General features: G+C 50.0%; 1 protein-coding gene across 3 annotated transcripts in view; it reads left to right on the top strand.

Moving 5' to 3' along the window:
- Positions 1-24214, top strand: part of SYNJ1 (synaptojanin 1) — an 85310-nt gene extending 61096 nt beyond the window's left edge. For all 3 annotated transcript variants that reach the window (XM_036242575.1, XM_036242576.1, XM_036242574.1), the window contains 9 exons: positions 1392-1470; positions 2952-3114; positions 6523-6732; positions 7995-8150; positions 11759-11797; positions 11920-11990; positions 14348-14456; positions 14575-14780; positions 21318-24214. In XM_036242575.1, coding sequence (XP_036098468.1) covers positions 1392-1470; positions 2952-3114; positions 6523-6732; positions 7995-8150; positions 11759-11797; positions 11920-11990; positions 14348-14456; positions 14575-14780; positions 21318-22115 — 1831 coding nt within the window. In that variant the 3' untranslated portion in view covers positions 22116-24214. The remainder of the gene's footprint in view (positions 1-1391; positions 1471-2951; positions 3115-6522; positions 6733-7994; positions 8151-11758; positions 11798-11919; positions 11991-14347; positions 14457-14574; positions 14781-21317) is intronic.
- Positions 24215-26145: the final 1931 nt, after the last annotated feature.

The following is a 26145-nucleotide window of genomic DNA, read 5'->3' as shown; positions in this document are numbered from 1 at the left end:
AGTGACTGAAGTCTGAAGTCCCTTACATATAGATAGGAGGCTCCCTGGAAACAGGGATGGCCCCACTTCAGTGTGTCTACATACTTACCGTGATTGGAGGAAAACTCTAGAAGCTTGTACCTTAGTGAGTGAGGGGGAAGAAAATGCAGCTTCTAAAAGACCTACATAAATCCATGGCTGTTAGAACCAGAATCTTTGGTTAAGTTAGAAATGTGAGAGGCACATTGTAGTTAAGAGAAGGACCAGGAGACCAGCCCTGCCATGTGACCACAGGAGCTCTGGCCCGGCAGACAGCCCCCTGTGATGGGGGCGGGCCAAGTGCAGCCCTGTGGGGTGGAGGAATTCTCCACGGTCAGCAGTTTGAAAACGGTCTTCATAATGCCTAGGTAAGAGTGGCTTCTCTGTCTTTGAAATGACAGCATACGGCAGCTTCATAACTGGGTGCAAAGAAACTGGGCATGTCTGAGTGATCATAGGAATCTGTTCTGGGCCTTTGATTTAAACTGCAGAAGGTCATGGTGCACGTTTTTGCTTTTAGCCTTTTCCTCTTAATATCCATAATTTATACTTTTGAATCCTAGGTTAAGTGTGTGTGTGTGTGTTTATACATGGATGTGTTTTCTCTCCCATTGAAAAATCTGCAGGGATTTCTGAACTTGATTTATACAGTTGGGAGTATTCCAACTCAAAGTTGCTTCTAAATAAGACTGACATTGTTACATATCAGTGACCATCTTCTTCAGAACTTATCCTAACGTCCTTTTTATTTTTCACTCTTGGGATTTCTTAGTTCAAAATTATAAACTTAGAATCATAGCAGAGGCTCTTGAAGTCCAGACAGTCAGTGGTTGTCCTTGAACAAAGACAAGGACCCTAAGCTGTGGCTCCCTGGGGGTCTGAGCGAGCCGACAGGTAAATGGGTCTCACTGAAGGCTCCTGTCTTCTCTCTGGGTCAAAGGAAAGTTGCTCAGGGAAGTCACTGAGGCAGCAAAGTCACATCATGCTGGGTGGGCTGGGGTTCAGGAGCCTTGGACGCCAGTTCTCAACTTACTTGCCTGTGAGGGCACTTGGAAGAAGCCATTTAACCCCCGGCCCTTCCCTGGCCGGTGAAGGGCAGGATGGGATGTGCAGAGTCACAAATGGCAGGCGGTCCACCGGCCTGCTTCCTCTGCAGACTGTGGTAGCCTGGTGTTGGAAATTCATTTGAATGGGAGTGCCTGGGGGAAGAGCGCCCTCTCCAGGTCACTCCCCGCCCTGCTGCTCGCTCTCCTTTTTACCCCCTGGCCTCCAGAGGCCCTTTTCATCCACAATCATCAGACTAGTCACTGCGCTAGTTAGGTCTAATGTATCAGTTACGTTTCTTTTACTGTTTGTTTCTCTCTTTCTTGAAGGTTTGTAGAAGATAAAATGTGGGTTACATTTTTGGAGGGCAGTTCTGCCTTGAGTGTTCTAAGCCTAAATGGTAAAGAGGTAAGGAGGTGCTATTTACTGATTCCAACTTCTGTGATTAAGTGTCTGAGGTTACATTTTACACACGCAGTAAGAGTATCTGTATTTCCAGGTCCAGAGAATGAAAGGCCTCACAGAGTTCTTTAATGTTTATTATTTAGACTAGGTTTCTAACTCAGGATTATTTTGGTTGTTCCCTAGAGATATTAACCATTGATTAGATTAAAAAGAAAACGTGTACCACCTAATTTGATTTTAATTATGTTCTTTTTAAATCCTCACCCGAAGATATTTTTTCATTGGTTTTTAGATAAAGTGGGAGGGAGGAAGGGAGAGAGAGAAGGAGAGAGAGAGAGAGAGAGAAACATAGATTCACGAGAGACACAATTGGCTGCCTCCCTCACAATCCCAAGAGGGGCTGGGGATCAAACCTGCAATCCAGGTATGTGCCCTTGACTGGGAATTGAACCTGAGACTCTTCCATTCACAAGCCAATGCTCTAACCGCTGAACCAAACCAGCCAGCGCTGATTTAAATTATTTTTTTATATAAAATCTTTTTAATTCTTTTTTTTTTTTTTAAATCCTTACCCAAGGATATTTTTTCCATAGATTTTAGAGAGAGTGGAAGGGAGGGAGGAAGGAAGAGGAGAAGGAGAGAGAGAAACATTGATTGATTACCTCTTGAACGCTCCCCAGACCAGGGCCGGGGGTTGAACCTGCAGCCCAGGTATGTACCCTTGACCAGGACTCAAACCTGCGACCCTTTGGTGTGAGGGCCAATGCCCTAACCACTGAGCTGGGGCAAAATTTTAAATTCTCACATTTGAATGCATACTCTGGCTCATCTATATAGTAGAAAAGATTTTTATGAAATTCAGAAAATGCCCGGTCAGTGTTAACCAAGGAGCCTTGTGGCTCTCTGCAAGGTTTTTGAATGTATTTTTTATTACATCAGTAGGTCAGGGTAACTTGAATATAACGTGTTGGTGGTTTTACATTATACTTTCATCTGAAAGCACTCAAAGTTACTGGTCCTTTTACAGATGACAGTCATTTGGTTTGCAGAACAAGTCACTTGTCAGAGATTCACAGTGGGTATTCTGACCTCTGACATGCTGAAAGCACTTTTGCAGTACAGCAGTTTTCAAGACCTGTAGGCCAGGCCGGGGCGTGCTGCTGCCGCCTCTGTATCCGACTCACACTGGAGCAGGTGCCATCCGTGCATCAAAGCCAAAGGAAGTGTGAGAGGATGGAGCCAGGCTGTCAGTGAATTGCCGTCCACCTGGGGAAGGAGCTGGCAGCAGCAGAGGAAACTGCACGTGTCCTAGGGAAAAAGGCCTTGATCGAGAACAGGCTTGGAGAGGAAGAGGGAATGTTCACACGAATGTCCCGCACCTGTGAAGCGGTTACGTCGAGTTAATCTGGCTGAGCTAAGCCTGTACAAGAGAGTTCATTTTCATGCCAATGACTTTTCGTGTTGTATCTCTTTTACTCGACTAGTTGTTGGGCCGGACCATAACCATTACTTTGAAAAGTCCCGACTGGATCAACACTTTGGAAGAAGAAATGAGTCTAGAGAAAGTTAGCGTGCCACTGCCGTCCTCAACCAGCTCCACCCTGCTGGGCGAAGATGCGGAGGTGGCGGCAGATTTCGACTTGGAAGGTTTGTTACTGAACATACACGCATGTAATTCTGTACGTGTCCCTCCCGTCCGTGTCCACGCTCATCCTGGTCACTTCCTATAGAAGTGCAGTGTTAGACTTCTTTCCGCGTTGTGCTGTGTTTATTTTGGCTGTGCCTAGACTTCAGATGCATTAGCCACTCTGCCTCCGAAGGTTAGGGCCCTTGCAGATGCCCGTGTGTCGTGCGACAGGAGCACAGTGGAGTTCCTGGTGGGTGGTGGGGTCCCGCTGGTGGCAGTGGAGGCAGGAGAGTGCTGTGCAGGGGCTGCCGGGAGCAGCCGTGAGCTCAGCAGCTACTGCACGCGGGGTGCACGCCACAGTCACTGCCATTCTGAAACCGACGTGCTTAAAACTGAAGGCCTGTGGAAACGCGGCCACTTCAGACTTAGCACGTGGGACAGGTTCTCTGGATGATATAATTCCCTTAAACGTGATTAACGAGTCGCTTTCTAGTGCTACATGCATGTTGTTCCAGCATGTTTCCCATTGCAGCGAGTGCCTCTGTTCACAGAGGGCCGAGCATCATGCTGTGATGCCCTGGCATCCAGACAGTGCACTTAAGTTAAGATCTGAACCCTTGCGAGATTGCCTCTAGTTCTCACCAGTCTCTGTTCCTTTGCACTTCTCAGCCCACACGTTCTATTGCACTTCTTATGTGTCGGGTACATGCTGGCTGCTGGAAAGTCAGCAGATGTCTTCCTTGCCCTCCCAGACCTCACAGTTCAGCGGTGTTACCCAGAGAGGCAGGCGGTTGCAGGCGGTGATGTCAGCGCAGTAGTGAGCAAGCTGGCTGTTTCCAGGAGAGTCGCCTTGCCTTCTCTCAGCCTGCCGGGATCCGTGCAACGCAGTGAACCTGCAACCACACGCTGGTTAGAGTGAGAGGGAGCTTTGCAAGAGAGCAAATGCTCCAGATCTCTGGACGCAGTCCCATTTATTTGCAGGCTGGTAACCCCAGGTTACAAATGGATTTAAGTAAATTATTTCCTTGAGATGGGTGTCACTGCATACACTCTAGCTTTGTCTCTTGCTTTTTACGTGAAACCAAAAGAACAAACCCTTATTCACATGCAAATGAAGCACCTGGTACACCTGGGCCAGGCCCCCCACCCCCACCCCCAGCTAGGATTTTGAGAATGTGTTAACACAAGGTTGAGAGTGCTTAACACAGGGTTTAAAAACCTCCATCTTCCAACCCCACATCGCCTCACTTAGATTTGGGAAGTGGAGAAAGGTATCCCAGAGGAGTTGGAATATAAACTGACAATCTGAAGATGGAATGAGAATTAAATTCAAGAGGGTTGCAAGAGTGAGCCAGGAAGAAGGACTGTGCCGGGTTTTGGGGACAGGATCTCAGGCGATGTGCAGGTGCACGGGTGAGGGTGCACAGGGAGGAAGGTGGAGGAGGAGCAGGCGTGGGTGCAGGTGAGTACAGTGCGGACATGTTGGATGTGAGTCTGCACAAGGCAGCTCTGATGGCCCTGGAGCCGCGGTGTCGGTCTGCTTGGCCACAGGATGTGTGGAGACGGGGAGGCTGACCCCAGGACTGAATGCAGACACAGGCTAAGTGAGGGCCCAAGAGGGCTGCCCAGGACAGGAAAACAAGAAGGAGCAACCAGAATTGTCAGGAGGCCGAGAGAATGCAATGGCTTAGACATCAAGGACAGAAATGTAACAAGGAAGGAGTGGTTCGTGTGTCTTGTCACGAGGAGCAAGGCCTGCAGCTGTCCTGTGAATTGAACAGCATGCAGGAGGCTGCTGTGACCTTCCCGGGAGGCCTTGGTGGAGCGATGGAGCAGATGGTGGTGCCTGGAGGTGGGGTGGAGGTGTGGAGGGGCTCTCCGCAGCAGCTCTGTAAGGCAGTCTGGCTCGGGAAGGGGGTTGTTCCCGGAGAGGGTCAGGGACACTGTCTGCAGGAGGAGGTGCCCGAACATTCAGTGCTGGGGGGAAGAGCTGTCATGGGGAGGGCGGTGTGGAGATGGAGCGAGTCACCCAGAGTGGGCGGGGAGGTCCGAGAGTGCCCCCGTGCAGTCAGACTCCGCTGAGGGCAGGTCGTTGAAGGGGTTCCACCTCCAGACTTCCCTATGATGTGTAAGAGCGAGGTGATCAGCGGGAATGGGGCAACCCAGTTTCAGAGCTGAAAAGGTTTGAGGTAAAGCTCCCAAGCAGGAGTAAGGGGGAGAGCTAACCAGAAAATCCTGGAGTTGCCAGGCAGCTCTGGGAGCCAAATGAGGCTGAACACCCCATGTTGGATGTGCCCGCCTCACCAGGCTCTGGTTTACTCCAGCAGCTCGGCAGCCCGGGTGCAGCTGTGCAAGACCAGCCGGCAGCCTTGGGTTGGGTGCGGAGACCAGTGTGGCGGGCTGGTGCGGGCAGGTGCAGTGCCAGCGGCTCTAGGCCCGGTGCTGAAAAGCAGACTTGGATGGGGGCCAACATACAGGAATCAGGCCAGCTCCTGGTGAAGCCAGAAGAGGAGGGAAGTGGGGAGACTGGAGCTGGGAGGCGGTCGAAGGAGGTGTTGGAGTTTGTTATATCAGAGGGCCTGCAGGTCTGTGTGGGGTTGGGGAGATGTTTGGAGTGGAGGAGAGTATCAGTGAGGGTAAGACCAAGGTATTTAGGTAGTTGATGAGTTGTCCACGTGGACTCTGATGTCATCCAGAAAGATGTCCCTCACTCACCGTCTTGCTCTCTGGTTGGTCCCCATTGAACAGGTTCAGCTTAGGGGAAGGGTGGCGGCGGACAGTATTGCAGCAGGGGGAGAACAGGGTGCTAAGTAAATTCCTGGTGGCATAGCCTCAAAGAAATAGGCCATTTGTCCATGAAGATCCATGTTCTTGAATTTGAATTAGGTTGCAAGGCCCCACTTTCCAGCCCTGAGGTCAGGAGAGAGGAGGAGGCCTGGGAGAACCAGCGTTCAGTTAAAGCAAAGAAATCCATGTTGGGTGGGGGCAGGGGACGCAGAAGAGGGGTAGTGAGGAGGCTTCTGGGAAGGGGTGTGGCCCTCTGAAAGCCTGGTCACTACAGGGCCACACCTGCAGTGAGGGCAGGGAGGGGACAGTGCCCTGGCAGTAGGAAGGGTGGAAGGACAGCAGGACAGCAGCCAGCTGCCCCCTGGGATGCAGGATGCCCTGTGTCAGCTCAGCTCCCAGTCTGGTCCCCAGCATCCTGTTGCTCTGAGAGTCTCTAATTATGGTTTCCATAGGAGCACTTGTACTGATTCTACTTTATACATACACATTTCTGTATATGCCTACATGCCTCATCGATGCATATTTTCAGTGTCATAATATTAACGTGCTATGTGTATTTGACCCCTTAAAACCAGGTGGGTGAAGAAAATGTCAGAGAGAGTTGAGCAGGTGCTGACTTGGATGACCTTGTGTTTCCATAGGAGATGTGGATGACGACAGCGCGGAGGTGGAGGGGATTCTTCCCCAGCATCTCCAGCCTTCTTCGTGCTTCGGCCCCGGCATGTCCCCGACCTCCTCACCGAGGACCAGCCCCTGCCAGTCACCTACGATATCAGACGGCCCTGTGCCCTCCCTTCCCATAAGACCAAGTCGGGCACCGTCCAGAGCTCCAGGGCACCCGCCTTCACAAAGTGCGTATCACGTTTAGAGTTCTGTGCCACCTTCCCTGGCGATGTTTGGTTTCAGATGGTCACATCCCTGTGCCTTCGGCGCCCCTGTGGAGAGTCGTTGTGTTTAACTGCCATTCCTGTGTACAGTGTTCGTGGTTCTGTGCAGACGGGGAAGGGCCTTGTGGGTGGAGCCCCAAGTGGAGGCAAGATTCACACCACTGTCACGAGGCAGCACCTTGTTTTCACCCTTGTTGCACCAGGCCAGCATGTCCCCGCCTTGTCACTGCCGGTTTCCTATGTTGTAGTAAAAAGCCATGCCGCTGGGACCGGCCCTCCTTCTGTGCCCCAGCTCTTCTCATGTGAAGGGGATGAGACAGAACAAAGGCTTTGAATCGAAGCGGTAGTCATTGCCCGTCTGGAGTTGGAAGGTTGTCTTTGAATCAAAGCGGTAGTCATTGCCCCTCCGGAGCTGGAAGGTTGTCTTTGAATCGAAGTGGTAGTCATTGCCCCTCCGGAGCTGGAAGGTTGTCTTTGAATCGAAGCGGTAGTCATTGCCCCTCCGGAGCTGGAAGGTTGTCTTTGAATCGAAGCGGTAGTCATTGCCCGTCCGGAGTTAGAAGGTTGTCTTTGAATCAAAGTGGTAGTCATTGCCCGTCCGGAGCTGGAAGGTTGTCTTTGAATCGAAGCGGTAGTCATTGCCCGTCCGGAGCTGGAAGGTTGTCTTTGAATCGAAGCGGTAGTCATTGCCCGTCCGGAGTTGGAAGGTTGTCTTTGAATCGAAGCGGTAGTCATTGCCCCTCCGGAGTTGGAAGGTTGTCTTTGGAAGCTGTCTCACGCGAATACATTGTTTCATGCTCACCGACATCTTCATAACATTTCTATTTTCTAAACATCTCAAGTTTCCCCGTATACTCTTAGCGGGCTGGCTTCATTAAATGAATTCAAGATAAGGTGAGGTGCAGAGCAGAGTAGAGACTCCTTTTCTTTTGTTTCTCTGCGGTCAGCAGACTGCAAATACCTTAACGCTTTTTGATGTCCTGATGGGTCCCTCAGTGAGTCTTCGTCAGCACCTGGCCCAGGCGAGAGTCCCTGCAGAGCGCACAGATTGCTCCTGTGGTACCAAGGGAAATATGTCGGCACAACTGCTATGTCACTGGTACTACGATGCGTGTGATTGTGCTACAGTGCGAGCTGAGGAAATGAGCGAGCAGAGACTTTGCCGGGCGTGTACGGAAGCACCGTTCCCCTGCGCCACACCCACCTGGCCTGCTCTTCTCACCCAGCTGCTTTTCTAGGTTCTCCCGGCGACACTCAGCCAGCAGCACAGCCGCAGCAGAAAGATGCTCCTCAGGCCCTGGAGCCCAGGCGGCCTCCTCCCCCCCGCCCAGCGGTTCCTCCCGCGAGGCCAGCGCCCCCTCAGAGACCACCTCCACCTTCAGGTAACAGACCGGTGTCCACTTCTAGACGGAAAACCCTCCTGATGCGATGGAAAACGTTTGCATGTTTCAGCTCTCTAGCTTCCAGCGTGTATTGTCTTTCGGTCCTTGCTGCTACTTCTCAGCTTTTCTCTGCAGACGGGGGAGGCAGGGCAGCAGGTGGAGTTTCCCACTGGTTCTGTGGGCTGTCTCCATGGCGGCCTTACACATGTGCACGTTTGTCCCTGCCGACTGGGCGCAGTGTGCTCACAGCTGTTCAGTGTGTGCTGGACTCAGAGACCACACGTGTGCTGGTTTCCTGTGCAGTTTTACATATTTACTTAAACCAGTAACCTTTTAAAGCCAGTATGTGTTTTTTCTTACGTAACTAGAAGTGTTTGCATTAAAGAACAGCTTTTCTGTGACGCCCAGACACTAATGCATAGTCCCTGCCTGGCATTGACACCCGGTGACTGCAGTGCATCGTCGACGTCTCAGTGCTCACTAGTGCCGCTCCCTCTCTGCCGCGTCTCTCCTTGCACGCCGAGGGCCAGGGCCCTGCGCCTGCCGGGAAGGAGCTCGCAGGGAGCCCCGTTCATCGTGCGTGCGTCTCGGCTCACGATGCTTGGAGTTGATCCCTGTCACTGAAAGGCGGTGTAGGTTTGTTTGAAAGTCACAGTGAATGACATGTCTTTAATAGCTCCAAACTCCCATTCTGTTCCTGTTGAGTAAACGCCTAGAGCTTTTCTTTATTGGTGACTAGAACCCACAAAGGCTTCCCTTTCCCAGACAGACATGGTTGGGTTACTCACTAAGGCCTGATACACTTTCCTTAATAAGTATAGTCAGTTTGGTTACAAAGATTAAATTCCCCCAAATCATACCAATTTTAAAAGGGAGCTGTAGTGACTACAGAACACCCCCAAGGGTTTGACGGATAATGCTCCGTTTAGTGTGTGCCTTCGCCCGGCAGCTCAGTGCATTCCGTGGCCAGCAGAGTTGGGAGCGTGGCCCGCGGTGAAGGTGGTTATCAGCGGGCAGTTTCCCTTTGCGTGGCTTTGCCGTAGCTTGTCGTCAAGCCTCACTTCTCAATGTAAGGGCAGTTTTACTTTTTACTTTATTTATTTTTCTTTATTGATTTTAGAGAGAGGAAGGAAGAGGGAGAGACGGAAACATTGAAGAGAGAGAACATTGCTTGGCTGCCTCCTGCACGCCCCCCACTGGGGATCAGGCCCACAGCCTGGGCATGTGCCCTGACCGGGAATCGAACCGGCAACCTCTTGGTGCCTGGGTTGATGTTCAACCCCTGAGCCACACTGGCCAGGCACAATTTTACTTTTTAAATAAGAAAATATTTGCTAGATGGGTCACTTGGCTCACACAGAGCTTGCTGGGTACTGGGCGCTGTTGTCTCCCAGCACAGCTTCCACGGGGCCCTGCAGGCTGTCCGCCGGCTTGCAGAGCTGTCAGCTTCCCTGCTTCAGACTCCTGCCGCTATTTACATTTTCATGATAATTTCATTTGTATTTTCCTTTAATGAGGAAAACAACCAGTAGAAAAGAATTTTTTAATGAATTTGAGAAAAGTTACATCATAATAGTAACTCAGTGACTTACTTAGACATCTGATTAATTTCTAAAATTGCCTCACTTCCCAGTTGTTGTATAGGCAGTATGTTGGGCGTCCGCTCCGCCCTCCGAGCCAGTGTCCCCCTCAGGGCAGCAAGTTTAGAGAAGGTCCCCGTCGCACTTTTATTTTTTATTATTATTTTTTAATCCTCACTCGAGAACATTTTTCCATTTTTTATTCAGATAGAGTGGGAGGGAGAGAGCGAGAGAGGAACATCAATGTAAAAGGGACACATCGAGTGGTTGCCACCCACACAACCAACCAGGGCCAGGGACAAACTGCAACCAAGGTACACGCCCTTGGTGGGAACCGAACCCGGGTCTCTCTGAACCACAGGCCGACGCTCTAACGGCTGAGCCAAACCGGCCAGGGCTACCGTCGCACTTTTAGAGTGTGGAATAAAGAAGGCCGCAAACTGACTTCGGAGAGGCTGACAGTCTCGTAGAAACTGAGGATGAAAGTCTAGCTGACATTCTTCCTTTCGGGCTGCCTAGTACTGGAGCTCTGGGTAGCGATTTAACTCTCAGCATATAGGATGAGGTGGTCACAAGGAAAGACGTGGTTGGGTCCCTGCCGCCAGTACTCTCAGAGAGAAAGGAAGCCCTTCCCTCCACTCTTCTCCCGGGCGGAGGACGCAGTGTCGGATTGGGCGTCGAAGCCCTTTGGTTTGTATTGGTGGACTTGAAGAAGCTTAATGCAGACAACGAGCCTTTTTGCAAAAGTGAGTTTAACACAGAAATGGTCTTGTGTGCCTGCCATTCACTCTGCCACGGGCCCTGAGCAACGCTCAGCTTCTGCTCTTTCTCTGAGAAGGCGCTGGAGCCCGCCCAGCCCAGGGTAGCTGGGCAAGAGAGGGGAGGAACAGGCTGTGCGTGTAGCTCTGTGTGGGCCTCTGTCCTGGACGCTGCCCTCAGTGCTGAAGGCGTGTAAGCTTCTGAGGCCGCCTGCCCTTCCTGCCCTCCCGTGTGCACCTGTGCCTCGTCTCTCTCTCACCGTGCTGTCTGAGCTCTGATGGCTGTCCGTTCCGTTTCCCTGGGTTCCCATGCTGTTTGATGCTGTTTCTGTCTATTTCATATATGCTTCGGATGTAGAGTTACTGTCCAATGTTATTTAAAGAAAAATTCCTTCAAAATTCTTTTCAGAATAAGTTGAATATTCAGAAATATACTAACTCTGAACTTCTAGTAATTACAAATAAGCCCTATTAATTCAGGTGCAAGAATTATTTGTGAATGATTTCAGATAAACATTTTTATATGTAATGCTGAACTAAATTGGCTTAAAAGACCATTAAGAATAGAAGCCATTCATTAAGATTATAGTTGTTAAAGGGCTGATGTATTTCACATAACAACTGCAGTGAATTTCTTTTCAAAAAGAGTAAATTCAAGGTGCTGTATTTATTAGTCCCCCTGTTCCTTCACCTCGACCTTGGCCCACCTTCCTCATGAGTGTGAACCACATTTTACCACTTTTTTCTTAGGCAGATGTTCAGCGATGAGACATGCCTGTCCTCTGCCTTAATCATAGGCTTTGTCAGAGGACCCTAAGGAGCTTGTCCTACACCTGCCTTACCCACCAGTACATCTGCAGCTGACGCCCAGAGCAGTGTCGTTAGGAGCCCCTTGTAACCAGCTCTGTGTTCTCGGGAGCAGCTTCCTGGCCAAGCTCTGAGAGGCAGGGGCCACATCTCGTGAGCTGACCGCATGTTCCCAAGGCCCACAGGAGAGAGCTCTTTTGGAAAATCAGCTTGAAAGTGACCCTGTTATGAAGTATCAGACTGAGAGCTAAGTTGTCCCCCATAAAGGTCATGATAAGTACCCTAGTTTTTCTCCCTGGGGAATTTCAGGACTGATGATACCCTTCATCATTATCCAAAGCCAAGTCCTTGGTCAGCATCTCATGCCCCTTTTCTGCCGGTGAGGAGACAGGGCAGCCACCCAACGTGTGAGGATGCTGTGTCGTGTGCTCATGACTCTTTTCTTTTCTTTTCTGCTTCGAAGCACCCAAAAGCCCTGGGATGACACGGAAGGAAAATATAGGTAAAAACACTTGAATTGAGCTACTTACCTCAACACTAGACCCTGACTAGACACTCGGGACGTGGTACGTGGCTCCTTGTCTCTCTATGAGATGCTCAGTTCATGTTGTGTCTGTGTTCCAGGGTGCGGCCAGCCTCCGCCTCCTGTGGGACCCACAGGCCCAGGACCTGCCGGACCCAGCGCAGCCCGACCGGTAGGCAGCACCTGCCCGGAGCAAGAGCTCTGAGTTCTGGGTCCCGGTTTGCTCCAGCCAAGGGGTTCCCTTGGAAACAGCACGTGCCCACCCAAGGCCTTGGCATCTGTGCGGGAGATGTGGTTGGGCAGCGTCTTATCATATTTCCTGAGTAGCTGATGAGGACATAGAAGTCATCCTCCAATAAGAATAATTTTTAAATTCAATTTCAGGAAAAAGATTTATGATAGAGTCGGGAACTAAAACTGCTGCTCAAGGTGGTGAAAGGCGGAGAGCAGAGCAGGCCCAGGGCTTGTCCCCATGTCCCCGTGTGCTGCTGTTCACCCAGCAACAGTGCTCTCTGCGTGTGACGTTAGAACAGGGCTTGTCCCCGTGTCCCCGTGTGCTGTGCGCATTGTCCGCTGTTCACCCAGCGACAGTGCTCTCCGTGTGTGACGATAGAACAGGGCTTGTCCTCGTGTCCCCGTGTGCTGTGCGCATTGTCCGCTGTTCACCCAGCAACAGTGCTCTCTGCATGTGACGTTAGAACAGGGCTTGTCCCCATGTCCCCGTGTGCTGTGCGCATTGTCCGCTGTTCACCCAGCGACAGTGCTCTCTGCGTGTGACGTTAGAACAGGGCTTGTCCCCGTGTCCCCGTGTGCTGTGCGCATTGTCCGCTGTTCACCCAGCGACAGTGCTCTCCGTGTGTGACGATAGAACAGGGCTTGTCCCCGTGTCCCCGTGTGCTGTGCGCATTGTCCGCTGTTCACCCAGCGACAGTGCTCTCTGCATGTGACGTTAGAACAGGGCTTGTCCCCATGTCCCCGTGTGCTGTGCGCATTGTCCGCTGTTCACCCAGCGACAGTGCTCTCTGCATGTGACGTTAGAACAGGGCCTGTCCCCATGTCCCCGTGTGCTGTGCGCATTGTCCGCTGTTCACCCAGCGACAGTGCTCTCCACATGTGACGTTAGAACAGGAAGAAGGAAGGAAAGGGGACCAGTGATCAGTGACACAGGCTAGTCTGGTGGGCCTGGCATTGCTGGGAGCCTCCAGCTGAGGAGGGGGAACTGGGACCTGTTACGGTAACTAGAAATTAATCAACTTCATCTAATGAAACCACTTCTAATTTCTAATATGACATTCTGATAGGATTTCTAAGATAGAACTGTTCTGTCTTTTCTCTCGTAGCTCTCTGTAACACCCAGCCTCATGTCCTTTCTGTATGTCACAGTGCACAGTGTCTGCGGAATGTGCCTTGACACCCTGTCCCCACTCCTGCTTTCGGAAACACGGGAGATGCCTGCTCGCTCACTCCCACACTTCCCACAGTGCTTTCCAACTGCTCACTGCTCAGGGGACAGGGAGGGAAGTCTGGGTTCTGTGCGATGCATTCATGACGGTTACGTAAAGTGAGAAGGCCCGGGGGTTAGAGCCGTCAGCACACGTATGAAAATAGGGAATACCAAAGGTGCTGGGCTCCATTCCGTTAGGCACATTCCCGGGTTTCGGGCTGGATCCCAGATCGGTGCGTATGGGAGCCAACCAGTGGATGTTTCTCTCTCACAATGTTTCTCTCTCTCCCTTCCCTTCTCTCTAAAATCAATGGAAAATATCCTCAGGTGAGGATTTAAAAAGAGAATATGTTTTTCAGCTGTGTGTCTTCTAGTATGTCGAACTAGCAGATTGAGTTAGTCATTCGAGGATTTTACTTCTGTGTATAAAACAAAGCCTCAATGTGGTTTCCCATAAGCCTCAGCTGCTCGGGCTGCGTCTCTGCACCTGCTCGGAGCTGTGCAGCATGTCCAGTGTGAGGGACGTGGTCCGGCAGCTCCCCACCCCTCCTCACACTTGCTCATGGATCCTGCCTTCATTTGAAAGCTTTGTGGCCTCGGAAGGTTGTATGCATGTCTGGTCTTAATGTAAGATAGAGATGGGAAAACAGTGCCTCCCTCTGAGGGGAATTTCGAAGATGAAATGCTTCTATTGTGTTTAATTAACACAGGGCTTGCACGTAATAAACAGTGAACAATAAAAAGGAAGACTTTGAACCCCGCTGGCGTGCTCCGTGGATGGAGCGTGGGCCCATGGAGTGAGAGGTCCAGTTTGATTCCCGGCAGGGCACATGCCCGTGCCGATCCCCAGTAGGGTGTGCAGGGAGTGCTGATCGATGTTTCTATCTCTCGCTCTAAAACATCAATGAAACGTATTTTTTAATAGAGGACGACTTTGAAACTGATGTATAGCCCTAAATAGAGAACAGTTAGTTAGCACAAGGCGCTGGGAACTGCCCGAGAGGAGATGAAGGAGGCGCAGACGCAGAGGTTTCCAGCTTCCCTGTCGGAAGTGGCGAACTCTGAGCGTGCTCCCTTCCCTTCAGGTGATCCCGCCCCGCGCAGGAGTCATCAGCGCCCCGCAGAGCCAGGCCCGGGCGTCTGCAGGGAGGCCAGCCGCGGACAGCCAGAGCAGAGCCCCGGAAGACCCGAGAGGTAGGCACGACACTGAACACCCAGGGAGGAGACCCAGAGCCTTGTCCGGGTTACCAAGGGGGGAGGGCACTAAACACAGTTTCCCAGAGAACACCTAACCTCGGAAAATGACTCGTAGGTCCTGCTCTTCTACCTGAACCGCTGAAGCCTCAGGCCGCCGTGCCTCTGCAGCCTTCTCTGCCCCCACCTGCTCAGAAGATGCAGGAGCCTCTGGTCCCCACAGCAGCACCGCTGTCTCAGGTGGCCCCCCAGCCGCCGCCTCGGAGCAGGTCCTCGCACAGCCTGCCTCCCGAGCCCACGCCGCAGCCGCAGCCGCAGCCGCAGGTGAGTCCAGGGCGTGGTGTTGGAACACGCTCCTCAGTCACTAGCTTCTACAGAGGATAGACAGTACCCGGTTTTATTTGTTTTTCTTTGTGCTTTTTTTTTTTCTTTTATTCTCACTCGAGGACAATTTTTGCATTTATCTTCAGACAGAGCAGGAGGGAGAGGGGCGGGGGAGAGAGAGAGAGAAACATTAATGTGAGAGAGACACGTTGAGTGGCCCCCACCCACAGGACTCCAACTGAGGTACGTGCCCTTAGCAGGAACCGAACCCAGGTCTCTCTGGTCCACAGGCGATGTTCTAACCACTGAGCCAAACTGACCAGGGCTCTTTGTGCTTTTTGATGGTAATAGCATCCTAAGATATGACTTCAACGCATGAGCATCCTTTGACATCTCAGATTAGCCTAGCGTGCTCTAGGGTTTGGCTTTTTGTTCCAACCTGCTGCTTAGACGGAGGTCCCTTGGAGAGCGAGCCTACGCTAGTCCCGTAGGGAGTCCAGTGGCTGCTAGCTCGGAAGGACTTGTGACTGCTTTAATGCACACTTTACTTTGGGTAGTAAATAAATTAGAATGAGAGGCCGTAGTTTACTTTTTTTACTGCTTTTGCTTATGGCTAAGACATTAGTTTGGGCTCTTGCTTCCTGGAGAGAAGGCAGTGAGGTCAGCCCCTGGCCACTGGCCAAGGGGTTCATCACTCATCACCAGTAAAAAGAATACTGCCTGTATCCCTGCTGGTTCGAGCAGCGTTCTTTTCTGTGCTGGAGGCCCTGGCTTCTCCAGGGAGCGGAGACAGTTTCAGTCCCGTTGGAGCAGATCGGGGCTCGAGTGCGTAGCAGCAGGGCGAGTCCCCAAAGGGAAAACCCTAAAGTGCTGTCATCTCGCGGTGCTAGAAGACAGTGCTGTTGCCTGAGTGGCTGGAGATGAGAAGAGCAAGGGCCTTGGTTATGCCTGAGGGACCTCACCTGGCAGAGACTTCTGATCCCGCATTAGAGGTATTTTAATGCAGGAACAGTCCCACAAGGTAGATGGTTTCTTTTTATTTGGGTGCTGTTTTACCTAGTGTTCGTTATATCCTTTCCAGTAAACTTTTTAAAGTAAAATTATATTTAGGAAGTACATTTTCTGTTGTCTAGCCTTATGTTTTATCTTATCCTAAAATTTTCACTTGAAAATACCATCAAGATCAAAGAAATGTGTGAAGTTTTAAAAGTCTGCTTTTAAACTTTGGGAAGATCTGAAATACAGAAATGCACATACTGGCACTGTCCCTTGCCCACCTTGATGAGTTCTAGTTGCATTTGCTCTGACAGCTGCCTGAGTGTGCCTGGCTGGGTGGCAGAAGTTAGGTTTTACTTCTACACAATGAGAAGAATATTAAAGTGAACACGACTTAAGACAGCGTGGATATTGTCAGCAGTGGGCACTTACTCAGACTGTTGTCCGCTTCTGTAAAGCTGAAAAAGGATATCTAATCGAGAAGGATAATAGGTTCTCTTAAGCTAATGAATACCTAAAAGTATTCTACGTTTTTTAATTCAGAAATTGAGGATCCTGAAGATACATAACTGTTCACTGTTCTTTTCTCTCCGAGACTTGTTGTGAGCATGACTTTTTATTCTCGTTTCCTTGTAAGGTGTACTGCTGTGTTTTAAAAATGTAATTGGAGGGCAGAACCCTCTTGGACTAGCCACCTGGGAGCTTTCTGTTGTTTCAGGACAGAAAGTGAGTGTTCCTTTCACAGCAAAGTGAGCCTTCTTCCCCGGCGTTCAGAACGGTGTGTCCCCTTCCAGTGAAGTATAGGCGAGCGCAGGGGCTGTCCGCCTAGGGTGACACGCAGCAGGAGCTCGCTGTCGTTCACGTCGCCTGTCGTAGGAGAACTGGCTTTGTCAACCGACGTGGCTTCGCTGCAGGTGGAGAGCCCACCTCGCACTGAGGACTCCCTGGCCTCCGAAAGGCTGCGGAGAGAGCAAGCTGTCACGGTGCGGCCTCCAGTGGAGGGCATCTCGTGACACAGCTGCTAGAGGATGAACACTGCAGTGACTGCCACACGTCATCGGGTCAGCTCCGGTGCCGACTCTGGGTTCAGTGGCTTGGCTACAGTGCAGGGCCGACAGCAGGTGCTCTGTGTGCGGCCTGGCGGGTTTGCGCTCAGATCTTGTATTCAGGTCATCAACTACCGAGATGTTGTTTTCAATTCTGAATATTCTTTTTGCCTCAGTCTTTGATAGCAAACCCCTCCGAACAGTATATGCACAGACACGCTCCTCTCTCCGGGGTGAGGTCTTCCTCATGTCCTGGGGGGCTCCAGTTTTCCTCCCGCAGGCTGTGTGCTGGGAGCAGAAGGGAGGGGAGGTGTTTTACCTTTTTGTACCTTTTGAATTGAAAGAAAAATGCCTATTCAAAAAAATAATAAACATTTATAATTTAAAAAATTTTCCACAGTGGCTATATTATGAAAAGGATGAGATTTTAAAGTACAACATATTTTTGGTAAAATACAAAATAGTGTTAGAATTGAACATTTAGTAATTCTAACGTGTCTTTATTAACTCTGCCCCGAATCTAAAATGTATTTGAAACATAAAAACATACATGACATAGCTTTCTTTACTTTTTATCACTATTTGAATGTTTTTCACTATAATTTTGTATAGAAAAGATTCTCTCAATTCAAATGATTATATAACGTATTATATATTCTTTACAAAATGTACCAATGCCTCACTTGTCTGTCTGACTCAGTCGGACGCCTTGGTCACCTGGCGCTCAGCTCAGCACTGAGGTCAGCGCAGCAGGCGCAGAGGAAGTGTTGCTGCGGGGCTGTCGCCACGAGAGTGGCCCGCGAGAGGGCAGAGCAAGCGGGTCCTGCCAGCGTCCTGCGTGTGCTGCCCTCTCCACGTCTTTGCATAAGCCCACTCGTGCTCCCGCCAGGGCCAGAGCTGAGCCTCGGAACCTGAGGGCCCCGGGGGAGTGAGTGGCCCCTGAAACCCAGGAGCCTGTGGTGAGGCAGGAAGTCTGAGCATACTTACCGCACCGTAGAAGGGTGTCGGAATTGTCAAAGTGCGTTTTGGCATTTAAAATAAGGTAAGCTTTAGACATTGGGGAAGATGTGCTCAAAGCTGCTTCCTGAAAATACTGTGTTAAAACAGTGCTTTATTGCAGAAAGAGTGTTTAAAACAACAAAAGCAGGTCCAATTCCGTAGCGCGGCACCTTCAGTTGATGGTCTGAGGCAGATACTGAGTGTCGGCCTTCAGAAAAGGCGAGGGCAGAGAGCAAGCCTGGGCACTGGCCATTTTGTTAAAATAAATACTAATTTTCACTTTTTTTGCAAAAGCTGCCATTCTGTACATGTTCTGTCATGACGATAGCCCACAGGCTGTCCGGGCTGTCCTCCTCTCCTTGGCCGCCACCAGCTGGCGGCCTGACCGGCGGGAACTTGTTCTCTCGCAGTTCGGGGCCAGCGCCGTGGGGTCTGGCGAGCGCTGCCTTCCTGGCTCGCAGACAGGTGCCCTCGCCCCCTCGCCGTGCGCACGGCCTCCCTGGGCGCTGCTCCCAGCGTCCGCGCGGCGGCCTCCGAAGCCCCTCCCCAGCACCGCCGCAGTGCGGGTGGGGGGGTACAATATTTCAGAGCTTTGACAACCTATTTGGATGATTATTCTTGGAATAAAAATACTTTGAACCCGTAGGTTAGTCGTCAACCTCAGACAGAGTTAAAGTTTGAGCCCTAATTCAGCAGCAATACGTTTTCATTCAAAATTACGAAAGTAACTGGAATTGTTGCTTGAATTTATGCACATAGCACGGCTCTCAGATCGTGGATATAGTGCAGAACGAGATGTAGCTTGAAGGCTGGGTTGTTAGGGTCGCGGGCTGGTCTCAGATTGTCCTAACGCTGTCCTTTGATGTCTGTTCCCTCTCTCAAAGCAGGAGCAACCGTCAGGGTAACAGGTATTGAATTCTTTCTCAGTCTCCTTGTGCTTCCCGTCTGTCCTAGCGCATTGGATGTATGAACCTTGTGCTTCATACATCTGAAGTTTACCATTTGTAAACCACCTGTCCACATTAATACATTCTACTGTCATACCATAAAACCTGCTTTTTTTCCTCTTAGTATTTTGAGTTTTTAGGAACCATTTTAGTTGTTCTTGCTAATGCTTTACCAACCATATTTTGCTTTGTTTTTAATGAAAATTATCAAAACTAAAAAGTATAACTTCAATAAGGTAAGCTTTATGTATATGCAAGTATTTGACAACACTAAATTGATTCCTGGCATAATTAATTTTTTTCTTCGGTTTCTTTTGGGAAAAAATGTTTTCAAATGATTTTATTTGCAGGATTCTTTTTAGTAAGGAATTATCAATGATTTAGAAAGATGAAAGTTAATATAATAACAGGATTATTTAAAGGTTCTTCCAACACCCTTCTCTGTAAAAATATCACCGTTTTTAATGTGAAGTCATCACAAATCCTTTGTAGGTTATAAATTAATTCTAAAATAAAGAATGGTGGGTGGCTGTCATAACTTCAAGTCTAATTGGGCAAAATGATCATGCTTCTACCAAATTATCTTCAGCTTATTCTGAAAACCAAATTTCTTAAACATGAAAATAAAGATATTTCAGTGTCTAGCATTTGCTTGGCGAGGGCCTACTGTCCTGAGCTGTACAAAGCATAAATTCTCCTTTCCTGTAGCATCTGTGTGGTGGGCTGTTTTATCTGCCATGGGAGAAATCAAGAACTTCTGTTTTGTTATATTAGTCATAAACAATCCAAACGTTATTGGCACTGTAGAATTAACTGTAATTTCATGATGTCTATAATACATTTATCTCTAAAGTAGATTTCCATTTATAGGTATGCTTACCTTTAATCTACTTAGAAAACACTTTGGAGTCTATGACATGTTTACTCTTTAATTTTGTACAAATTTATTGTCATTAATTTTGAAGAAAAATATACTTATTCAATTGTAAAGCATGTTATAGGACAGTTGAATAAAACACTAATTCTGTTTTTAAATTTTTTTTTTTTTTTTTATCATCCTCACCCAAGGACACCTTTCCATTCTTTGTTCAGGTAGAGTGGGAGGGAGAGAGAGGAACAGAGAGAGAAACATCGATGTGAAAGGGACACATCGAGTGTGGTCGCCACCCGCACAACCAACCAGGGCCGGGGACAAACTGCAACCGAGATACTTGCCCTTAGCGGGAACCGAACCCGGGTCTCTCCGGACCGCAGGCCGACGCTCCAACCGCTGAGCCAAACCGGCCAGGGCTAAAACACTAATTCTTGAAAGTCACTTATGAAGCTGTCGTCCCAGCCCCTCTGCAGGTGCACAGCCCCCCGCTCTTCAGCGCTGGGTTAGGGATTGAGAAGGTCCTTCATGTTTTACGGGGGGTGCTGCTCTTCTTCCAACGCAGTTCACGAACGTTTAGTTATTGAGCAACTAAATTCATCGTGGGTAGTGCTTCGTTTTGTTACATTGCAAGTCTTGAGCTAAAATTCTCCCTCTTCTGTTTTTTTCAACCCAAAGGTTTGTTCCTTTATTTTTAAATTCAGCATCAATATCCAAGTCATCCACCTAGTTTTCAAATGAACATGAAGTACCTGATGAACTAATCTGCTCCTGTGGCCGGGATCATAGTTCTGTTCCCATGAGAGAAGGTGGTGGAGCTCAGTCCTGTGAACAGGCCCAGGCTCCCATTGGCGTGTGACTGTGACCCTGACCCAGTGCCAGTTCACAGACAGCTCTGTCACATGGCGGGGGCTGGGCACCACTCGGCACAGCTGCACTTTGGTTTTAGGATCAATATACCAAATAGAAAATGGGATTTTTTTAAATAATGGGTTTTAAATCATTGTGTTTGATGATTAATAAGATATCTAGATGTTTTGGATCATTTTTACAAGATGATTAGGTCAGTTAAGGAATATGGTCACGCTATCCACAGAGCTGACTCCACAAAGGAGAGCTTGTGCTGAAAGGCAGAGAATGCTGTGGAAATTCCCTCCCAAGTGGAAAGGAGATGCATTCTCGCCAGCCAGGAGCACAGGTGTGCCGGGAGGCAGATGCTCGTCCGCAGGCCCACTCCATAGCCACCTTGCCTCGAAACGAGCGGCGGTAGAGAGAGTGATGCGCCACATCAGCATCACAGATGGGTGTTGGAATCTTACCTAGATTTAGCACACACAGGTTTCTCAAGTTTGTGCTGACATCCAGTAGAACTGGGCATGAACAGAACTCATCTGCTAATGCTGGACAATTCCATATCAATACTTGCATGAACGAAATAACCTCCAGTTAATAAATGGATTTATTTAGTTGGGAGTCTTTCAAGAATAAGATTTTAGCTGTTTTATCTTACTTAATCCAACAGATTAACAAGCTACAAAAGCTGCGTTTTATTTTCTGAATTTGTATACTTGCCCCCCAAATCGGGAATAATTGAGACAGAAAGCAAGCCCAGGGAGTATTAAGAGTGAGTCTGTTACTTTAACTTACTGTTTTTGGTTATTCACTGCTCTCTTTCCAGGTGAAAACCAACGGAGCCTCTGCTGTCAGACTGGAATCCCCCCTGAAGAGCGACCCCTTTGACGATCTGTCACTGACTCTGCTTGCTGCACCCAAGGCTCCGCCCCCTGTGCACCCAGCACCTGTCCTCCCCCCAGGCCTGCTGGGGCTGGCCCCGCTGCCCTCGGCCACACAAAGTAGTAGTATTTTGAGTTCTGTGAGTTGCTTGCCGACACTGCCTCCAATTCCAGCCCGGAGTAAATCCCAGGAAAACATGCGAGGTTCTCCAAACCCCTTCACTGCGAGCGTGGCCGGCACGAACCCCTTCCCCGACAGGACTGCCACTCCCCGAAACCCATTTAGAGCGGAGTCTCCGGAGTCCGGGGCGGCTCCGGGGCTCTCTAGGGAGGGGCCTGTTGCTCTCAGCCCCTTCCCTCCTCCGAAGCCGCTGGGGCACGGCGCCAGCAAGTCCCCATCTCCACCTGACGACTCCCAGGGCAGCTTCGGTCTGCAGGGCCAGTCTGCCGTCAGAATCGGCCACCCGAGAGGCTGGGTGACCTTCGAAGAAGAAGAGGACTTCGGTGTGAAAGGAAAGTTGAAGTCGGCTTTTCCAGACTTACTGGGTGAGCAGCCAGGCCTGTCTTCTGGCTCCGGCGTAGCCTCTGATGCCGGCTGGAGGAAAGGTACAGATGTCTCTGCCTGTGTGTTGCCATCACGAAGACCACCCCCGCCTCCCGGGTCCCTGCTCCCCGCTGGCCCCACCCCTCCAGCAGACCCTGTCACAGTGCCGGCTCTCACGCTGGACTTCACGGAGAGATAGTGTCCGGCCATGGAGACCGCTGGTCCTCGCTCGGGCGGGGCAGAGCCAAGCCAAGAGAGTCGGGCATGCATTCTTCATTATGTGCAATAAGTCGTTGCTGAGTGCACTGATGTCAGGAAATACCACTGTTTAATGTGCGCAGAGTTGGAATATGTGTATATTGGGAATAAGGAAAAAGTCCTCATTATTAACTGCAGTTTTGGTGCATTTCTGTTTGGATAACAGAGAGAGTAGTGGCCATAAAAAGTGCTCAAACTACTTTAGAAAATAGTCCTCATTCAGAAATTCTGTTATAGTCTTCTCTAAAGAATCTCCCAAAGCCAACAGCTTCTGGCGAACGTCACTGCGAGCTGCTCGCACGGTCCACAGCTGGCTTTTACAGGGTCTACCAGAGCTGTCGGAGGGACCCCGGAACAGGATTTTGAAAGGCGTTGCTTTTTACAGAAAGTGTGCGTACACATGCGTGCACTTGTGTGCATATGTGTACACCTACACGTTTGTAAAACTCACCATTTAAATTCTAGGATATAACTCAGACCAAATTTTTACCTAAAAGTTCTGACTGAGTTCTTTTTTCAGTATTTCATTATCAGAAGGATGTCTGTAAGTGAAATTTGGACATTTCTTCAATTTTCTTTCCAAAACTAGAATAATCCTTACCCCAGCACCAGAATGTTCTTCCCGTACACACATGCACGACACATCCTCCTCTCTCCATCCACCACCCCCCCATGAGCTCCCGCTGGGAGCAGCAGACTTGATGGTGACTGTCCTGTTACGGACACCCCAACCCTTTCCAAAGAGCAGATGGCCTTTTGTGTCGGGAAGGCACATACCACTGGGGTCAGTGAGAACGTGAGCGCCAAGTAGACCCTCCTCTGCGTGAAGGTACGTGCTGCCGGTTCCCTCCGCACCTCCCCCAGCTGCCTCGCTTCCAGCCTCCCCAGCGGGAAGCAGCAGCCCTGGGTTGCCCCAGCTGGGATCTTCCCGGGGCTGCGGAACACTCCTGTGGGCTGCTCTCCGCTCGGGCTGCTCCCAACTTGGGCTGCTCCTTGGCCTGGACTTCTCTCCGGTCCTGCCAGTACACAGCTGATCCCGCTTCGGTCCGCAATGCAGGCCCACGCGGCCTTCGTGCAGAATGCGGTGTTTGTACCGCTAAGTAATCCCAGTCGGGAAGCTCCTTGAGTGGCTGCTGGTTGTGAGTCTAAGCTAACGTCATCTTCACCCACTGAGTCTTCCATTCCGTCCCTTTTATATAGAGCTGTGTGTGTCCACCTACATTCCGTTGTCGCATGTACCTTTAAGGGTGTGCCGGGAGTGTCAGCAGCCAGAGCTCATGGCTGAGAGTATGTGAAGTTGAAAAGCACAGAGAACTGCATTGCTCTTAACCATGTGAAGCAAATCTATAGGGAAAAAGCACTTTCCTAAATGCTCAAATGTTATCAAAATACTCTTATTTATAGAAGCAGTCTCTCTGTTAGTCAGGATTTGCTATTAGAAATATACCTTGTAAGTTTTATATTGTGCTTTTTGGGGGTTCTAATCATTTCAGCATTGGTACATTTGAAACAGCAGTATTACTGTAAGCAGTGTGCGTTAAAAGGTCAGCTGACTCGGGACCGTGGCTTTAACATCTCTGTGAGCAGTGTGTGCATTCGCTCTCCATCAGCAAGCACCTCGTCATCCACCTCAGCGCAGGCCGGGCTCTGCGGGCAGCCCTCCCTGCGGACCAGACCACATGCCTGCAGCAGCTCAGCCTTGAGTGGGGAAGTCACATTTGCAAGTTGCTGAAAGTGCACAGTCGGGAGGGTAAAGGCTGCTGCAAGCAGCTGCCATCATTCTGTGTGTCACTGAGAATCACCAGCTCTGTCAGAAGCAAGGCAGAGGCCAGACACTAAGGATCTCTTTGTGAATTCTTTGTTCTCTATAGTAGATTGATGTTTATATGTAAGAATTTTATTGCTTATGTGGCATACAATATTTATAACTATATACTTTATAGAAGTATATATTAAGGTCAGTGGTATACAAACATTCTGTACATATCCTGTGAAATGTGCTGTCATATGAAATAAATATACCTGTCTTTACCATACTGACTACTTTGTTCAAAAAAGAATTTTTCTCAATCATTTTCCTTGATCTTTACTTACATATACAAGTTAGTGACATTTGGGGATTAATTTATTGTCAAATCAGGTATTTTAATTCAAGATCACATTTTCATCCATTTTACTTCTCCATATAATACTCTAAAAATAACAAGACAATGAGAATAGTAATCATCATTAAGAAGCCCATGCATGGGGGTGGGGGTCCTCAAAATCTTGTTGGCTTGAAAATAATACATGAAGCATGAATGATCATTTTCTAACCACAGCAAGAGATAAAGAGATGTGGAGGTTGGAGGGGGAGGACTCAGAGTGAAAATGATCATATGAATAAACAGACAAAAGGAGAGGCTGGCTAAAACCCAAAATAAGAGGACAGGCAGGGCCAGCAGTTTCTGTGAGCATTGTCTTTTTTCAGCCTTACATGATTGCTACTCCAAACTAACAGCCTTGACTTGGAAATAGTTATGTTCATGAACCTCTGAGAAGTTATAGGTACAGAATAATAGGCTTCTAATTTTTTTATTTTAAGATAATTTGAGATATATATGCAGCTGTAAGAAATAAGAGATACTATGTACCCCTTACCCAGTTGCTCCTAGTGGTAACATTTTGCAAAACCCAATTACAGTACAGCCCTGGCCGGTTTTGCTCAGCGGTTAGAGCATCGGCCTGCGGTCCAGAGAGACCTGGGTTTGGTTCCCACTAAGGGCACGTACCCTGGTTGCAGTTTGTCCCCGGCCCTGGTTGGGTTGTGTGGGTGGCAGCCACTCGATGTGTCCCTTTCACGTCGATGTTTCTCTCTCCAGCTGAACAAAAAATGGAAAAATGTCCTTGGGTGAGGATAAAAAACAACAACTCTAGGATAGTACAAAACATTTCCATCACTGCCGATTCCTCCCTCATGTTGCACTTCTCCCACTACCTCCAGCCCATCCTTCTTTCCCTGGTCCTTATCTTCTGGTCCCCACTAATCTATTCTCCATTTCTGTAATTTTGACACTTCAAGACTGTTACATAAATGGAACCATGTGGTATGTAATTTTTTGGAGGTGTATCAATAGTTCATTTCTTTGTATTGTTAAGTAGCATCGCATGGTATGGATGTACCACCGTTGGTTTAACCGTTCGCCCACCCACTGGAGAACAGCTGGGCTGTTCCCGGTTTGGAGAGACCTTTGCGCATGTGAGCAGGACCTCATGTTCCTGGTCTGGGTGCTCCTAGGTCCAGTATCGGCCTCGCAGCTTTCCCAAGAGGCCCGGACGGGCTTGGGGCATGCCCAGGCTTCCTGCCCCTGGAACCAACGCCAAGGAGGCGGTTTCCATGGAGAGCGCCAACGCTGCAGGGAGACCACGCGGCGGTGCTTGTAACACTCAAATCCACCCCTAGGGCCACAGCCGGCACGAGAAAGCCAGAGGTGGAGCCTGCAGCCCGGGCTCTGCGAGCGTCACCCGGCCCTGCACGGCTTTCCTTGCACCGGTCCAGACGGCAGCGCCGGCTCGGTTTCCCTGACACCTCCGTTTGGACCTGCCTTGTCCGTTTGAGTTTCGTTTCTTCTGTTACCCCGGATAGGAGCCCCCCGATACTGCGCCAGCACCTGCCCGGGCCACCAGCGCCTGGGCCGACCCCGTTCGGTAAGAGCGTGTCGGCTGCTGGCTGGCTGGACTCGTCCCCGGGCCCTCGGTGCCGAAACCATCGCAGCGCGTGCGGCGGGGGCGGGGGCGGGCACCGAGCGCGCCTCCCAGGCCTCCACGCCGGAAGCAGCGGGGCGTTCCCGGAAGGAGGCGCTGCTGGAGGCGGAAACGCCGCGAGACCGAGGGGCCAGGAGACCGCCCCGCCCACTCGTCGCCCCGCCCACTCCCGGTCTAACGGTCCCCGCCCCGCTGTCGTCCCGCGTGCGCTCTGGGCCCGCGGCCCG

The sequence above is a fragment of the Molossus molossus genome, unplaced genomic scaffold, assembly GCF_014108415.1.
Source record: "Molossus molossus isolate mMolMol1 unplaced genomic scaffold, mMolMol1.p scaffold_m16_p_5, whole genome shotgun sequence".
Taxonomy (NCBI): Eukaryota; Metazoa; Chordata; class Mammalia; order Chiroptera; family Molossidae; genus Molossus; species Molossus molossus.
The sequence above is the reverse complement of the archived record's forward strand: the minus strand, read 5'-3'. Positions and strand labels throughout refer to the sequence as shown.